This window comes from Nansenia antarctica, assembly GCF_963989245.1.
Source record: "Nansenia antarctica genome assembly, chromosome: 8".
Classification (NCBI taxonomy): domain Eukaryota; kingdom Metazoa; phylum Chordata; class Actinopteri; order Argentiniformes; family Microstomatidae; genus Nansenia; species Nansenia antarctica.
Genome location: NC_137678.1, coordinates 57,552,580 through 57,572,004, shown reverse-complemented (window position 1 = coordinate 57,572,004; position 19,425 = coordinate 57,552,580). Strand labels below are relative to the sequence as shown.

The following is a 19,425-nucleotide window of genomic DNA, read 5'->3' as shown; positions in this document are numbered from 1 at the left end:
TGGCTGCGTGTGCAGCAGCTAATGTGGATCCTGATAAACACATGAACAAATAAACAGTGTTAACACTTATCTTGTTGTGTGCTATGCAGCTCTATGAACCCACTTTCACAGTGCTTCTGGATTATCCCAGGCGATGAGAGCTGGTGGCCGAGTGGCATCAGAGACTCAACAGTGCCCTCTAGTGACGTTAGGCACCTGTTACATCTTAAGAATTACAGACAATGCAGTTATTACAAGATAAGGAAACGTTAGGGATATCATACAGTGTGCTACACATGAATGTACAAACAACACAACGCCTGAGGGAAATCAGTCTCTGACACAAAAGCCTGAATGGTTCTCAGCATCACACACACACACACACACACGCACACACACACACACTCACACACACACACACACACACACACACACACACACACACACACACACACACACACACACACACACACACACACACACACACACACACACACACAGAGTACTTAAGAAATGATGATTTCCCTGTTACTGTTGTGAAATAACTAGCTTTATGTTGGAGTATTTTCACCTCCTGTGCCTATGAAACTATAGCATCATAACAGAGAAGGTCTAAGGATAAACTCATTCTATGTTCTAGAGCAGTGTTTTTCAACCTTTTTTGTGCCACGGCACATTTCTTACCTTGAAAAAATCCCACGGCACACCGCCATCCCAAATGTTACAAAATGATACATAGTAGCCTATCATATACGTAACATTATATGAACTTGTCGTTATACTCACTCAGTGCGAAGCCTGGCCCTGTATGTTGGCCATGTATGCGAGCCTTGCGCACAATTTGTCACTTGCAAGCAGCTTTGCGTCATCACACTTCTCATCAGTTAAAACGGTGTTCAGCTCCTCCCGTGACTCAAACACGCGGGCGGCACTTTTCCGCGGGACAATCATCGGCGTATGGAGCAATAACGTATTATGCTGGGCTCCCGTCTCTTCACATAATGCTGCATATAAGCGGCTTTTCAGAGGTCTTGTTTTTACAAAGTTTACCATACGAACAACAGCATTCAACACATCAGATATCTCCATCAGTGCAGAGTGCAGACACTTACGCAGCTGTCCCACTGAAGTCCTCCTTGTTCGACATACTCTGATGATGTGATCTGAAATATTTCCTCCCCTGTTGTTTTTTTATGCAATGTCTTGCAAAAAAGAAATGTTCTGTGATTGTGTCTCCATCCACAAAGCGTGCATTGGCCAAGAGTTGAGCCAAGACTCAAGTTGCAAAGCAAACTGCCCACTGCCACGTATCTTCTCCAAAACAAAATTTTCGATGTCTGCAGAGTGCAGACATGTCAGCAATGCGTCTTAATGAATGAACGAAACAATGTAGGTTATTTTTATCATCTTGGGGTATGGGCATACAATCGTTAGGTTTTTCAGTCACATATTCACACACCCTCCTGTCAATCACCTGGAAGAGGCCGCTTTGCGGACGGCGATACGCTTTTCTCTGACTGTTACCATTCTTATGCCGATCTTTTTGGGCTCGTCAACTTCTAACATTACACTCTGTAATATCATATTTCTTGGCTCCTCGACAGTTGTTTGATGCCTCTGCTTCATTGATTCATTCATCCATGGTCTTAACATTGGCATCGTAACTCCTCCTCTGTTGTTTGTTAACTTGACCAACCACTTGAGACACTTTTTTCGAGCTGGTCCGAGTGTGTCTCCGCGGGTGTGTGTGTGAGTGTGTCTCTGCGGTGTCTCTCCGCGGGTGTGTGTGAGTGTGTCTCCGCGGGTGTGTGTGAGTGTGTCTCCACATACGTTGTTGTGAATTAATATTGATATTGTGTAAAAGTCTAGGGTGCGAATATAAGACGCAACTTTTTCAGACTTTTTTCCAGGGGAAAAACCCTGTTTTATATTCGGGTCAATACGGTAAGTGGAATTTGATAATTTCCCACGGCACATCTGATGATCTCTCACGGCACACTAGTGTGCCGCGGCACAGTGGTTGGGAACCACTGTTCTAGAGACTGTAGAAGAAGAAGAATGAAAAATGTAGGCTAAACAAAATTGTTTTTGAACAACATAATTATCAAATTCCTGCCTTTTACACATGTTCACTGGGCATTTATATTACATCCAAATGTCATTTCTCAACTTAATTATCAGGCAGGCTCATAGACTTACAGCAATGTCATTTCTTCAGGCAGGCACATATGGAGGACCAAGTCTGACAAAATTAACAATAAATATATAGACACATAAATGAATGTATGAACAAATACACATACAAATACACACAGTATACCGCAATACATTTCTATATGTATTTATTCTTTTCCACATTTATTCTTTCTTTTCCACATTCATTCTTTCTTTTCCACATTGTTTTCCACATTCATTCTTTCTTTTCCACATTGTTTTCCACATTCTTTTCCACATTCATTCTTTCATTCTTTCTTTTCCACATTCATTCTTTCATTCTTTCTTTTCCACATTCATTCTTTCTTTTCCACATTCATTCTTTCTTTTCCACATTCATTCTTTCTTTTCCACATTCATTCTTTCATTCTTTCTTTTCCACATTCATTCTTTCTTTTCCACATTCATTCTTTCTTTTCCACATTCATTCTTTCTTTTCCACATTCATTCTTTCTTTTCCACTTTATCAGTAATGTATGCAAATATATGGGGGCGTATCTTGCATGTTGTCCACGCCCCTACGCATTTTCATTGGTTGATACCACGCGTGACGTATGAAAGCAGCGACACTGTTATTACCACAGACGGGTAAGAGAGTCTATAGCCCTGTTCTCTCACAGCGTCTTTCTCCCTATAATTTCCATGGAATCCCAAACTATGTCTATGACATCCCAAGCTATTCCCGTGTTGTCCCCTTTCACACATGTCGGCAATGGTCTATACTAGTCCATCAGCACTGTATGGGAGAACTTGGTGATAACCACAATACCAGTTGACTCAATAACGCTCCGTGCACACTGCGGACCGTGACCCACTGTTCTGGCGCAACCTGGTGGGATGGACTTGACGTACTTCAACGTGCGATGCAGATGCAAAGCTCTACTCGTGTTGCTAGCGAAGTTTCCCACAGAAGTGGGGGAAAAAACGTCAGATCAGATATATAAACGGGTTATTTTGATAAACTGGACACATTTTGTGAATATATGGTTACTTTCTCGCCTGAAAACATATAAAAACTTCATAAAATGACATATTAACACTTGTAGAGCCAAATTACAGATTGTAGCCAATGGCGGCCAAAATTGAGGATTTAAAATCTGAGGCGAGAGCTGAGGGCTTCATCACGTCTCGCGCAGTATCAACCAATGAAAATGCGCAGGGGCGTGGACAACATGCTCCATACATTACTGATAATGCATACATTACTGATAATGCATACATTACTGATAATGCATACATTACTGATAAAGCGAAAGACAATGTTGTTTTCACCTAGCTATTCACATAGAATAGTTTGTCTTTGTCATTGTCAGATGTGTATGCAAATATAGGGGCGTATCTAGCAATGTCATTTCTTCAGGCAGGCACATATGGAGGACCAAGTCTGACAAAATTAACAATAAATATATAGACACATAAATGAATGTATGAACAAATACACATACAAATACACACAGTATACCGCAATACATTTCTATATGTATTTATTCTTTTCCACATTTATTCTTTCTTTTCCACATTCATTCTTTCTTTTCCACATTGTTTTCCACATTCATTCTTTCTTTTCCACATTGTTTTCCACATTCATTCTTTCTTTTCCACATTCATTCTTTCTTTTCCACATTCATTCTTTCTTTTCCACATTCATTCTTTCTTTTCCACTTTATCAGTAATGTATGCAAATATATGGGGGCGTATCTTGCATGTTGTCCACGCCCCTACGCATTTTCATTGGTTGATACCACGCGTGACGTATGAAAGCAGCGACACTGTTATTACCACAGACGGGTAAGAGAGTCTATAGCCCTGTTCTCTCACAGCGTCTTTCTCCCTATAATTTCCATGGAATCCCAAACTATGTCTATGACATCCCAAGCTATTCCCGTGTTGTCCCCTTTCACACATGTCGGCAATGGTCTATACTAGTCCATCAGCACTGTATGGGAGAACTTGGTGATAACCACAATACCAGTTGACTCAATAACGCTCCGTGCACACTGCGGACCGTGACCCACCGTTCTGGCGCAACCTGGTGGGATGGACTTGACGTACTTCAACGTGCGATGCAGATGCAAAGCTCTACTCGTGTTGCTAGCGAAGTTTCCCACAGAAGTGGGGGAAAAAACGTCAGATCAGATATATAAACGGGTTATTTTGATAAACTGGACACATTTTGTGAATATATATGGTTACTTTCTCGCCTGAAAACATAACAACTTCATAAAATGACATATTAACACTTGTAGAGCCAAATTACAGATTGTAGCCAATGGCGGCCAAAATTGAGGCGAGAGCTGAGGGCTTCATCACGTCTCGCGCAGTATCAACCAATGAAAATGCGCAGGGGCGTGGACAACATGCTGCATACATTACTGATAATGCATACATTACTGATAACGCATACATTACTGATAATGCATACATTACTGATAAAGCGAAAGACAATGTTGTTTTCACCTAGCTATTCACATAGAATAGTTTGTCTTTGTCATTGTCAGATGTGTATGCAAATATAGGGGCGTATCTTGGACGCACTCTACGCATTTTCATTGGTTGATACTGCGCGTGACGTGGTAAAGCACTCAGCCAAGATCCAGGTACTAACACGGCCCAACCCTGCTTAGCTTCCGAGGTCGGACGAGATCGGGCGTATTCAGGCTAGTATGGCCGTGAGCAACAGTACCATGACCCAAAGCATCCATAATACACAGCCTGGAACATTGTTGTTGATGTAACTTTATTAAATATGCGGGATAAAGCACTCTATTTGTGGGTAGAATATGCACAAGGTGTCCTGGATGAAGGGAGAAGTGTGTTTCAATGAATTCTAACTTTATTGGGGGCATATGGCACTCTATATGGGGCTAAAAAGTGAATTGGAACTGCTGCTCTCAGTCGATGTAGGCCTCCATAAATGGCTAGACGCTGCACTCTTGTGGGTGAAAATGGTAGTGACAGCCCAGCACAGCAAACCATCGATAAGACCCAGCCTGGAACTTTGTCAATGATGTAACTTTATTAAATATGCGGGATAAAGCACTCTATTTGTGGGTAGAAAATGCACAAGGTGTCCTGCTTGAAGGGAGAAGTGTTTTTTCAATGAATTCTAACTTTATTGGGGGCATATGGCACTCTATATTGGGGTAAAAAGTGAATTGGAACTGCTGCTCTCAGTCGATGTAGGCCTCCATAAATGGCTAGACGCTGCACTCTTGTGGGTGAAAATGGTAGTGACAGCCCAGCACAGCAAACCATCGATAAGACCCAGTCTGGAACTTTGTCAATGATGTAACTTTATTAAATATGCGGGATAAAGCACTCTATGTGTGGGTAGAATATGCACAAGGTGTCCTGGATGAAGGGAGAAGTGTGTTTCAAAAGAGTACCTGAACATTTCATTACCATCTGGGTGGGCAAATTCTAGATGTGATTTTTTTATTCCTATACATCCCTAGAAAAGTCTGGGGAAATGCCTATTTTAAGTAGATAATGTATAATTTGTATATTTAAACTTTAAAATTCTGAAAACAATTACTAAGTAGCTAAGTAAGCAATCTAGCTGACTATGACTGGAAATCAAGGACCCCAATTGAAATAAGCCAGTGGCTTTCTTGGGTTTTTATCCTGTTAGTTGACCTTGTATGTAATATGTACTGTCATGTACCTACTTCTGCAAATCTTCTAATAAAGTTTTCAATCAATCAATCAATCAATCAAAACGAAGTACTATCCAGTTAGAATTATAGAAGATCTAGTTGTGTTTTCCTGCTGGTCTCGCTGCCTGGGTTTGAACAGACTTGTGGTGACTAAAAATGGCTTTAAAAAATGCCTTTCCACCAAAGAATATATATATATATATATGCCATATATATGCGATATATCATACCTCCACTATGATTCATATGCCCTAACCCTTTTTTTTATTTTAAAAACATGCTATGTGGAATGGAGTGTCTGCTCTCGGCTGAGGGCTTCATCACGTCTCGCGCAGTATCAACCAATGAAAATGCGCAGGGGCGTGGACAACATGCTGCATACATTACTGATAATGCATACATTACTGATAATGCATACATTACTGATAATGCATACATTACTGATAAAGCGAAAGACAATGTTGTTTTCACCTAGCTATTCACATAGAATAGTTTGTCTTTGTCATTGTCAGATGTGTATGCAAATATAGGGGCGTATCTTAGACGCACTCTACGCATTTTCATTGGTTGATACTGCGTGTGACGTGGTAAAGCACTCAGCCAAGATTACCTGAACATTTCATTACCATCTGGGTGGGCAAATTTTAGATGTGATTTTTTTATTCCTATACATCCCTAGAAAAGTCTGGGAAAATGCCTATTTTAAGTAGATAATGTATAATTTGTATATTTAAACTTAAAAATTCTGAAAACAATAAATGTACCCATCCATGGGTTTAGGGTTAGGGTTAGGGTTATACATTATATATAATTTGTATTGTAATCTGTAAATTATACAGACTTTTCCAGAATAGAAATCTAATCAGTAAAAACTAATCTAAAACTAATCTAAGCAAGCCTTTAGAATATGGATAATAACACATACAATACATACAAATCTTACTTACTCCTCTTACTGTAGGCTATTGTCTTTATATAATGTGTGCATATAATGCACTTTGAATTGCCCTTGTCGTATGAAATGTGCTATACAAATAAACTTGCCTTGCCTAAACCCTTTTGGAAGGTTTTGTTTATGTCCAGGTTTCACACATCTCTGTAGTTACATGTTCAGTGAGTCTAGTTGCTGGTGACCGCTAGGACCATAGGCAGATGCCTTGTTGGTAAGTAATTTGTTCAAAGCAAAAAAACAAATAAAGTGTGTGTTTACCCCCTCAAATAAATTAACTTAGCCCCAGTCAGATCCATATTTAGAGGTAAGTTACCTCAGGTAACTTTAGCTAGCAAGCTAGTTTAGAGTTAGTGGTAATGTTTATCTAGCTAGTTACTAAGCATCCTTATTACATTTATTTTGAACTTATATTCTCAATTGACTTTCACATTGATCTAATTACAGTTTTTCCCAATTGCTAAAACACAAAAGCCAATTCTCTAAACCAAATTACCAGTTCTCTAAACACATTTAATAAAACTAGCTCCCATTTGCCAAAACCATAAACACATTTCACATGAAGACACAATTCACAAAACACAATCCTCCTTTTCTCATAAGTCTAAACACATTTTGTCTTGCTAAAACACAAGTTGCAAAAAACTCTGCTCAAATTCTCAAATTAAAGCTCATGTGATGCAAAATGCTTGCCACAGTCAGCAAAATTTGAACACAATGAACACACCTAGCTTCATTCATTAAACATAACGACTCAAAATTTAAGACACTTGTTGCAAATTATTGTGGTGTGTGTGTGTGTGTGTGTGTGTGTGTGTGTGTGTGTGGTATAGTTCCATAAATAAATAAAAAAAACATCACACCCTGAACATTGTTTTCAGTGAGTATTGTTGTGTGTAATGGATCCTCTGTAGTGTTTGCATTGAGTTGTGATACAGTACAGTAGTGTACATGTTACGGTACATGTGGGAATACAGTACATGTGGGAAAACTAGGGTTAGGGTTAGGTGCTAGGGTGCTAGGGTTAAGGTTAGGGTTAGGATTAGGGGTAGGGTTAGGGTTAGGGTTAAGGTTAGGGTTAGACATGCCAGCATGTACCAAGTCACCCTAGAACCTAACCCTAACCCTAGTTTTCCCACATGTACCGTATTCCCACATGTACCGTAACATACATACTGTATTTTCTGTAGATTTACATATATTCATATGAAACACACACACATCTATGAATGCCCAATACTCTACAGTGATATATTCTGAGAACAGATACTGTAAGGTTTCTAAAAATGTGCTTTGGCAGTTGTGAAAAAAAAGAACATTCTCACACACTGAACATGTGTTTTCAGTTGTTTTGTTGTAGTCTGTAATGATGCATATAGTGTTTACATTTTTGCAGGCTTTGAGCAGAGAGGTTTTGGTGTGAAAGTTTGAGTTTTGAAGAGAGAAGGTGTGGTTTTGCTTATGTAGCTTTAGAAAAGTGTGTTGTGTTTAGAGTTTTGGGAAAATGGAGGGAAGTTTTGTGAAATGTGTTTTAGCAATTGAGAAAAACTGTATAATCAAAGCTGTAAAGAAAATACAGGTGATGAACAAGAATAGAAATGAAAGAACCAAACTAAGATTGTTTTCGCCAATAGCTATGAAATACATCTCTTAAAAATGTCTGCAAATGCTGAATCACAAAACACGGACGGAATGTACACTATTTTCACTGTCACTGTCGAAATACAGTATATGTATGAAAAATCTCAAATAATTCTGAAATAACACTGGCTACAATTGTGTGTGCATGGGTATGCCTGTCTACACAACACATGAAGCCCAGAATGTGACAGTGTGTGTACCTCAAATGTACTTTTTGAAGTTGCTGCATACTTTCTGTACAGAGCAAGAACATTAAGAAATGGTCACATCTAATGTCTTCCCTGGCAATGCATCTAGTCTATTTCATTTCATTGTATATATTCTGCTAATATTTTCTAGACATGTCAATATGATTACTGCAAATAGTGAAAATACCACCGCTCATACATTATCAGACTTTGCTGAGGTGCTGGAACTGAAGAGTATCAATAGAGTGCAAAATAACAGTCACTCAAACACTGTGCAAAAAAACTGTTTATTGTGAGCTTTCTGTCATATATGATAGGAATATGATTACTGCAAAAATGCACCAAATAATTTTGTTTTGAACGTGTTCTTCACCGTTTTGAACACAGTATGTTAACAATGAAAACATGTCAACTTTGTCGCTTTTAGCACGTCACGCGCGGTATCAACCAATGAAAATGCGTGGGGCATCAACCAATGAAAATGCGTGGGGCGAGGACAACATGCAAGACACGCCCCTATATTTGCATACATTACTGATAATCGGGGAAAGAATGAAAGCTTGAATGTGGAAAAGAAAGAATGAATGTGGAAAAGAATGTGGAAAAGAAAGAATGAATGTGGAAAACAATGTGGAAAAGAAAGAATGAATGTGGAAAACAATGTGGAAAAGAAAGAATGAATGTGGAAAAGAAAGAATAAATGTGGAAAAGAATAAATACATATAGAAATGTATTGCGGTATACTGTGTGTATTTGTATGTGTATTTGTTCATACATGCATTTATGTGTCTATATATTTATTGTTAATTTTGGCGGACTTGGTCCTCCATAGGCACATAGGCTAAGCTCTGCACAATGAATTCCATCAATCAGAAACTTTCTGATTGTAGCTTACACTCCAAATAGTATCTATGCCTTTGGCCAGCACAAAGACAGATAAGAAGAACAGGGAACATTCCCAAAAAATTGGCCTCCTCAATTCTGGAAGTCACCAGCCTCCACTGGTGTACTGAAGTTGACTGTTAAGATCGCAACAAAACTAATGTTATAGCCATAACATGTTTATAACCACAAGATGTCCCCAAAGATCATGTGATTTGAAGCCCTATTTTACGCTACAGAGAGTGTCATACATCATCCATCCATCATACATTGAAAATCTCTGCCAAATACATGTATTATTTAATTTCGAAGAAAAACAAACAAGTAGATTGGTCCAATCAGAACAAGACAACCGAGTAACAGCCGTTAATGAAGTATATTTTTTGAAAATTCATGGTCCAATGGTAAAAGAGAACATGTTGATTGATGGGGCTGAAAAATGTATTTATACGAAATCTAGCCAATAAAAGGGGGCGGGGGGGGGGCGGGTTCTTTGACGCACCTATATATATAGGTGTGAGCTGCCGTTACATTTCACATATCGGCAGTTATCCATTGCACATAGCGGAGCTATGGATTGTGTCAATTAGTTAGCTAACAACAGAAGATTAGCCATTATTCATTAACCTTATACCTTAAATACTGTCACACACAGTTATTACTTTGAATCCTCATCATCAATATGGACTGGAATAGAATGGACTATATGGTAAGTTTTACTAGCTAAGAAGGAGTAAATTGTGGTTTTCAAAGTAGGTAAGCTAGCTAGCCGGCTAGTAAGCAAGTCCAGTTTAGCTACTAACTAGCCGGACACGGTACGTGTTTTAACGAACTAAATCGTTCTGTGGCAAATCAGCGACATGAATGCGAGATTGTGCCGTCTCAAAATCCGTGAGACGCGGCGAGCTAACGACGCTAGCATCTCCATCTCCACCCCATCCTAACGACGCTAGATAGAGATATCAATGTTATATGTATGTGTATTTGTGTATGTTATCTGTGTAAATGTTGTAATTGTTCCATATTTGATACCTGTCTCCCCCGTAGTTATTTAGTCGGTGTCCTCCATTTTAGTCGATCTAGAGTGTTAAGGCCAATGCACACAGCGTGCGATTTCTGTTGCGCGTCAACATTCCATTTTGAAGTTTGAATGGAAGTCTATAAGAACATCGCATCTCAACACACGGCCCCGATTTTAATCGCACGGCGAAAATTCGATTCCATTCATTTTGAAGCTAACATTTGCAAAATTTGACAGTGCGACAAAACTCGCACGCCGTGTGCTTTGTCCCATTCAAAATGAATGGAATCGAATTTTCGCCGTGCGATTAAAATCGGGGCCGTGTGTTGAGATGCGATGTTCTTATAGACTTCCATTCAAACTTCAAAATGGAATGTTGACGCGCAACAGAAATCGCAGGCTGTGTGCATTGGCCATTAGTGTTAATTTGTGCCACTAAGGTATAGTCCTGGACAGAACCACAGGTGGTTTGCATCAAGTGCAATCAGTCCCAGTAGGCCAGGTGATCGACATGAGTCTTAATGAGAAGGGCAAAGCGCCATCACAGTAGTCGTGCACATTTCCATATCGATGACCTCGGTCACACCACTCGATCACACCATTGTCTTAACCCTTAAAGCGGTATCTAATATCTATACATCAATATGGTTTCTATTATATAAACAGAGAGAGACTCAGAGGCGTGTGAGCCACTCCCGGGCCGGCCAGCTTCTGCACAACAAGTTCGTGTTGGTCCTGGGGGACTCCGGTAAGTAGAACTCAACCTTCTCATACCTGCCAAGGACTCCAAATGGACACCCATCGAACACTGACATTGACAGCTTGTGAGCTTAGAATGATAAGGTTCTATCTCCGTTTAGAATGATAAGGTTCTATCTCCATTTAGAATGAGAAGGTTCTATCTCCGTTTAGAATGAGAAGGTTCTATCTCCGTTTAGAATGAGAAGGTTCTGTCTCCGTTTAGAATGAGAAGGTTCTATCTCCGTTTAGAATGATAAGGTTCTATCTCCGTTTAGAATGATAAGGTTCTATCTCCGTTTAGAATGATAAGGTTCTATCTCGGTTTAGAATGATAAGGTTCTATCTCCGTTTAGAATGAGAAGGTTCTATCTCCGTTTAGAATGAGAAGGTTCTATCTCCGTTTAGAATGAGAAGGTTCTATCTCCGTTTAGAATGAGAAGGTTCTATCTCCGTTTAGAATGATAAGGTTCTATCTTTCCGTTTAGAATGAGAAGGTTCTATCTCCGTTTAGAATGATAAGGTTCTATCTCCGTTTAGAATGATAAGGTTCTATCTCCGTTTAGAATGAGAAGGTTCTATCTCCGTTTAGAATGAGAAGGTTCTATCTCCGTTTAGAATGAGAAGGTTCTATCTCCGTTTAGAATGAGAAGGTTCTATCTCCGTTTAGAATGAGAAGGTTCTATCTCCGTTTAGAATGATAAGGTTCTATCTCCGTTTAGAATGATCAGGTTCTATCTCCGTTTAGAATGATAAGGTTCTATCTCCGTTTAGAATGATAAGGTTCTATCTCCGTTTAGAATGATAAGGTTCTATCTCTGTTTAGGGCAGTTCAGAGATATTGAGCGTCAACGTTTTTACATTCCATTATGTTCTGTGAGATGGAACCTTTGTATTTTATTAATTTCTAACTAAAGAATTTCAACATTTTAAAAATAACACCACACAGGCATTAATAAACACCTAATGGATCAGATTATGTAAAAAACAAAACAAAACAAAAAAACAATTTTGAATAAAATGGAGATGGAACCTTATAATTCTAATCTCACGAGCTGTCAATTTCAGTGTTCGATGGGTGTCCGTTTGTTTTTAAGGAGTTTCTAGACATGTTTGATGTTTAGTATTTGCCCTCCACAGTTCAACGAGGGGTATACAAGGACATAGTTCTCGTGCTGCAGAAGGATGACTATCTCACTCTGGCCCAGCTCAAGACCAAGGTAATCATTAACCATCTGGGTTCATGCTTTTGTTCCAACCAAGCAGACATATCATATAGCAGGGAAGGGAGGAAGAAAGGGTTCATTTCAAACATGTGCTGAGGCACAAATATGTACATGTCTAGCCTGCAAACTGCGACACTTCAAATGAATGTGCAATAACACTATGTGCAATATGACAACCCTAGTCGTCTATCTGTACGGTATAGTATAGTGGATAGTGTACATAGCCTTTATTTATGTAAACCAGCTCTTTCCCTTGTGTTTTTTTAAAGTTTTTTTTTCTTTCCTAGCACCAGGGGAGCCACCCCTCCTAAATTTCGTTGTTTGGTACCTGTACTGTAGCAATGACAATAAAGACCATTCATTCATTCATTCATTCATTCATTCATAATTCGAACAGCCGTTGGGTAAAACTTGTCTTTTGTTGATTACTTGCATCCTCTTTCCTCGCCTCAAAAAAGCATTGAAGTTCTTCCCCTTGGATCATATCCTCACCGTTGTCTTAAATGGTTGATTTTATTCCAAACATGTATATTTCTCATCAATCAAACCATTGATATGTGTTAAGTTAATTAATAACCAATGGAGGCTGAGTCTTTATCAATAATTTCAGAGTGTTTATTAAACTCTTGCAAGAGGGGTCTCTGTACAGTCAAACTCTATGGGGTTGGTACATCATATAGTTTCAACATTCAGTTCTTGTAGATCACCACGTGGGCACAGATAACACGGAGCATCATTCTTTCACATTAGCCTTGGAGAGAAGGGAGTGAGGGTCTCTCTATCTGGCACCTGCACTTTTAGTCACATTCCACTCTTGTTATTCATACAGTCTTCAGTGAACATAATACCATCATTGTTGTATTAAAGATATCTTTCTCACAATATGGTCCCAAAAAATGTAATTACTCTGCGAATACAATAGATTCCCACGGAGTCCCCCTGGGGTCACATGGTAGCAAAAAAATATTTGATGTGTGAATCCGTTCCCTCGATTTAGTAAATCCATTCCCTTGGTTTAGTAATTCGTTAGGGTTAGGGTTGGGCCCTACAAACCAGAACGATCGCAAGGATTCTAACCCTAATCCTTGCGATCGTTCTGGCTCGTAGGGCCTAACCCTAACCGTAACGAATTACTAAACCGAGGGAACGGATTACTAAATCGAAGGAACGGATTCACACATAAAAAAAAAAGATTTCTACCATGTGACCCCAGGGGGGCTCCGTAGGATTCAAGCAGCACAGACCTTTGATAGATTCACTCATTGTACCCCCAGGGGGAGGTGAGCTTCGAAGGGGACCACCTGGTGGAAGGCGGCCGCATGGGTCTGATGAACAACGGGACGGAGTACCGCGAGGTTCGTGAGTTCCGCTCGGACCACCACCTGGTCCGGTTCCACTTCCTGACCCGGATCTACTCGCCCTACATGGAGAGCATCCTGGACGACCTCCGAGACGACCTCCTCAAACCCGACGTCGTCATCGTCAACTCCTGTCTGTGGGACATCTCCAGGTGACCACACACACACACACACAGTCCTCCTAAATGATACACTGCCCCCTAAGAAACTGCCCGTAAATGGTTTATTCCAACAATATATGTATGTATTTATCCCCTACCTACCCCCACACAGGTACAACCCAAAATGGGAGTTGGACTACAAGGAGAACCTGCACACGTTGTTTCTGAAGCTGACCATGGTCCTGCCTCGTGAGTGCCTCCTGCTGTGGAACATGACCATGCCTCTGGGCAAGAGGATCACCGGGGGCTTCCTGGTGCCCGAGGTAGGTCACCTGGGCTGTGTGTTTCATTCAAGAACAGGGGTGCAAACTTGTCACCTTTCTGCTAAATTAGCCATTTTTATCTCAAAATAGGTCATCCATGTGAATTGTGTAGATCTGCAAAATAAATATTTTGGGTGGGGAGGGGGGGGGGTCTAAGTCTCATCCAAGTCACATGATGCGCGAGCTAACTAACCTCCCTGTTTGCTAAACTCTGCTGCTGTTGAAATAACCTTTAGCTTCAGGGAGCTAGGTACAGTTCCAGACAGCCTAGAAAACACAGTCACAGTAAACTGTTTTTGAAGTAATTCTGCAGGTGTTGAGGTCAGGGCTGCCGCTACTTACACATGCATCGTTGTTAGACCACCGTTCGTGCTAGCGATATCTATTTAACACCATTAGTGCTAGCGCTATCCCCCCTAAGGTTAGCCACAAAAAGAATTATGTGTCACCTTTTTGGGCCATCAACAGTTTGCACCCCTGCAAGAAAGTCGTCCCCTTCAGTCTCCCCTCGTTCACGCCCCCGTGACTTGTCCACCATGCCCGCGGCGGCGACGACGACGACATGTAATGGTAAACGGACTGCACTTATATAGCGCCTTCTTTGCTGCTGTCACGACCCAACAGCAATGTGCGTACATTGATAGTCAATGGGCTCGTTCCCACACAGGGCCGAGGCCGGACACAGGTAGCTTAGCTCAGGGTTAGCTGACAGCACCCAGGTAGATGTTAAGGGAAATGGCTTACCTGGCTCCGATGTATCAGGGCGTGGTCCGCGGGGTACTGAACAGCCCGCACGTTGGTTTGCAGGGTGTTCCTTCCCATTCAGTATTGACATACAGTATAACAGATAACAAACTAAACCGGACACGACACAGCACGACCTCGGGGGGGAATCCAATATTCCCCACGGCAATAGTCTCGATAATAATTGTCCAAGGGGTTCTCTTCTAGATAAGGCGTCACAATCAGTATTACTCTTCTCCACTCTCTCGACTCTCCAACCACACCCAGGTAGCAAATGAGCACCTGTCAATATACCTTTCGAGAAACCCGCCGAACAGGCAAGCCACTCCCCCATGTACCCTGGGTAGCCAATCAACACCCCCTGAGCTTACCATGACAACTAGGAACAGTTGGATCGCGACACTGCTCCAAAGCGCTTTACAACGGCCTCTCATTCACCCGTTCACACACACATTCACACACCAACGGCGGCCAAGCTGCCATGCAAGGTGCCGGCCGGCCCCGCTCACTGGGAGCAATTTTGGGGTTCAGTGTCTTGCCCAAGGACACTTCGACATGTGGCCAGCCGGGACTCGAACCGCCGATCTGCCAACCTTGCGATCATTAGACGGCAACTCCTCTACCTCCTGCGCCACAGCCGCCCCATGTAACGCTACATTGATAAATCAATTTTGGGAAGATCAAGACCCTTAATAAGTATTAAAAAGTCTTATCACGATTTTATGAGGTCTTGAATTTTGTAGGTATTTTTCAGAATTAGACTCTGTCCAAAGAGTTTGAGTCCTAAAAACGTTAAAAGTTAAAAGTTCGTGAATTTATTAGTTTTATTAAAAAACAAAGATGAACCGGAAATTCTGTTGTATGATAGTGGTCTAGTCTATTGCAAACTAAAACTGTTGAGTTAAAGGTGTCACTGATGTAAACGGTTACAGCCCCAAGTGGCGGTGAAGTCTGGAAAAATATTGACAAGGTCTTTAAAAAGTCTTAGAAAGGTATTGAAATGAACCTCAAGATTCCTGTATATACCCTGAGTAGGTAACATAGACACGGCTGTTCTAGTGTCAACTGTCACTTAGATCCAACTGTCACTTTCAAATTAACCTCAAGATTCCTGTATATACCCTGCAATCAGATCGAGCACATGGGTTCTACGCTACGCCGCGACGTGATCGAGGCCAACTTCTACGCCGGCACGCTGGCGGCCGGCTACGGCGCGGACGTGCTGGACCTGCACTTCCACTTCCGCCTCAGCCTGGGCCTGCGCATGCAGGACGGTGTGCACTGGAACGCCCTGGCGCACCGCCACATCTCCTGCCTGCTGCTGCTGCACCTCGCCCAGGCCTGGGGCGTGGCCATGCCCCCCTGCCCCCTACCAGCCGTCACTGGTCAGTACACACACACACACACTCAGTAGCACACACACACACACACACACACACACTCACTCAGTAGCACACACATACACAGTAGCACACTCAGTAGCATACATGTACATGTGCACACACACACATACTCAGTAGCACACACATACTCAGTAGCACACACATACTCAGTAGCATACATGTACATGTGCACACACACACATACTCAGTAGCATACATGTGCACACACACACACACACACACACACACACTCAATAGCATACATGTACAAACACACACACACATACACTCAGTAGCATACACATACTCAACCACCACTATCACTGTTGGTCAGTATTACAATACAGAAGTGAAAATGTGAAGTTTTTGTGAACTGTCCCTTCAATTCTTCCTCTCCTAGAGCGCATTGATCAAATAGAACAGCGACACGCCTATGGTAGCTTCGCAGGTGAGTCCTCTCCTCACTTTTCACTTTTGTAATTACAGTATATATACTCACCGAGCACTTTATCAATTGAAACTTAACATGTTGATTCCACTCTCTGACTTTAAACTGTATGTTACAGAGACGTTTGAATCATACATGCAAATGTGCTTAGGGTATCTATGTGGTTAGGTTATCTGCTCACTGTTTCTGTTATTTCATGTTGTATATTGTATGTGGTGTCTTTTTATTTAAGTGCTGCTTTTCTTGGCCAGGGCTCATTTGAAAAAGAGGCTACTGTCTCAATGAGATGACTACCCTGGTTAAATAAAGGATTAATCATTCACACCACTCTCTGCACAGTACCTGACAAAGCCACCAGGGGGCTCCAACGATGTCCAGTACAGTGCAACAGTTGAATCCATGTAGATGAAGCATTTCCTACAGTATCTGGAAAAAGGAGTCACACATCCTCAGTCCTACAGCTTTGTCGTTCTCGTCTATGTAAAAACCTTCCACACCCCACTGGTGGTTGAGAGGTGCATCTCGTGAGCTTAGAATGATAAGGTTCTATCTCCGTTTAGGGCAGTTCAGAGACATTGAGCGTCAAAGTTTTTACATTCCATTATGTTTTGTGAGATGGAACCTTTGTATTTTATGAATTACTAACTCAAAAATGTCAACATTTTTAAAATAACACCACACAGGCATTAATAAACACCTAATGGATCACATTATGACAAAAATGGAGATAGAACCTTATCATTCTAACGTCACGATCTGTCAGAGTGAATGTTGTATTGTGGGATTGTATGTAGCCAGTGTGTGTAGATCCTGTCTGCCATGTGACTCACCAGTGTCCTGGGGAGGCGGTGAGCTGGGGACACGCCTACGTACGGCCGTCCTACAGGCCGTCACACTATAGAACATAAGTCAAACGAAAGGATGACTGATGAATTCAGCCCCTTGTGTGTTTCAGATGCAGGCTAGAGCAGTGGTTCTCTACCCTCTCCTCGGGGACCACCAGCCGCTCCACATATTTGATCTGTTCCACCACCAGCACACCTGATTCAACTAATCAAGTACAAACCATAATTGCTGTGCACTTGATTAGTTGAATCAGGTGTGCTGGTGGTGGAACAGATCAAATATGTGGAACGGCTGGTGGTCCCAGAGGAGAGGGTTGAGAACCACTGGACTAGAGGATGAGCAACACTAACTGTGGTTCCCCCCCCCCCTCTTCCGCCCAGCAGCAGTAGCCCCGTCCTCCCAGTCCTACAGGCCTCGTTGTGAGGCAGCAGAGTCCAGCAGCGCCAGAGATCTCTACCAGGACGACCTGCCTTCCTGTCCCACCTTTGAAGCTGGTTACTTCACGGTCATCAGAGAGATGCCCGTCAGAACCAGTAGGTCCACACACACACACACACACACTAACCCTAACCCTTAATAAGTATTTAAAAAGTCTTATCACGATTTTATGAGGTCTTGAATTTTGTAGGTATTTTTCTGAATTAGACTCTGTCCAAAGAGTTGTGAGTCCTAAAAACTTTTAGTAAAAGTTCGTGAATGTATTAGTTTTATTAAAAAACAAAGACGAACCGGAAATGGTGTTGTATGACAGTGGTCTAGTCTATTGCAAACTAAAACTGTTAAGTTAAAGGTGTCACTGATGTAAACGGTTACAGCTCGAAGTGGCGGTGAGGTCTGGAAAAATATTGACACGGTCTTTAAAAAGTCTTAGAAAGGTATTGAAATTAACCTCCAGATTCCTGTATATACCCCGAGTAGGTAACATAGACACGGCTGTTCTAGTGTCAACTGTCACTTAGATCCAACTGTCACTTTCAAATTAACCTCCAGATTCCTGTATCTACCCTGTGTGTAGCAAGTGTGTTGTATCCTCTCCTCTCCCTTTGTTCTTCCAGGCAGCCCATTCAGACCTGCTCTGCCATACTGCCACATCAGACCGTATGACAGAGCCCCCCCCCACCCCTCCTCCTGGCCTGAGAACCCCCAAGTGATGAGGAGGAGACGCAACAACCGGCGTGATGCCCCCCCCTACACCCGCCCCGCCGCCTCCAACAGGCCACGCCATTACTTCCCTTAGCTCCTTCACTCCTGCAGGGTCGTCAGCCGGGAGCCACCCTTCACTGATGTTTCGCTCCTTTAATCCCGGAACATCTCAAGGTGGTGGAGCAGTGACAGGGACGTCTCCCTGCCACTCCCTGCAGCCAGCCCTAGGATCCTCCTTTCCCCCACGCCTTGTCCGTTCTTCTGAGCTCTGGACCACCCACAGCTGCATTCTCTCAGGATCCGTTGATCGTTAGTCGTTGCCGTTCCAGTCGTTACCGTGTTATCTGTCCTGATTGGTCCATCTTCCATCCCGCCTCTCGGTGGACCGCCGGGTTGTTTTTTCCTTATTTTGCTTGTAGTTAGTTTGGGGAGTCCCTGTAGCAAGGCTACAAGGACGTGAGGCTACAAGGACGTGTTACAAGTCTTACTAGGGCTGCATAGAGGTCAAGTCTTACTAGGCTGTCTGTAATACTATTGCTTACTATCTATCCTGTCCTTTCAGATTTGTGAACACTGAATGTGTAGC

General features: G+C 41.9%; 1 protein-coding gene across 1 annotated transcript; it reads left to right on the top strand.

Annotated features, from left to right (window-relative positions):
* Positions 1-10,206: 10,206 nt before the first annotated feature.
* On the top strand, positions 10,207-18,933 carry LOC308164468 (PC-esterase domain-containing protein 1A-like; the record flags this gene model as incomplete). The annotated part of the gene is made up of 9 exons (XM_080538551.1): positions 10,207-10,218; positions 11,197-11,278; positions 12,409-12,488; positions 13,769-14,004; positions 14,126-14,276; positions 16,153-16,405; positions 16,803-16,850; positions 18,077-18,229; positions 18,752-18,933. 9 exons carry the CDS (start codon positions 10,207-10,209, stop codon positions 18,931-18,933), a joined length of 1,197 nt encoding a protein of 398 aa, XP_080394677.1.
* Positions 18,934-19,425: the final 492 nt, after the last annotated feature.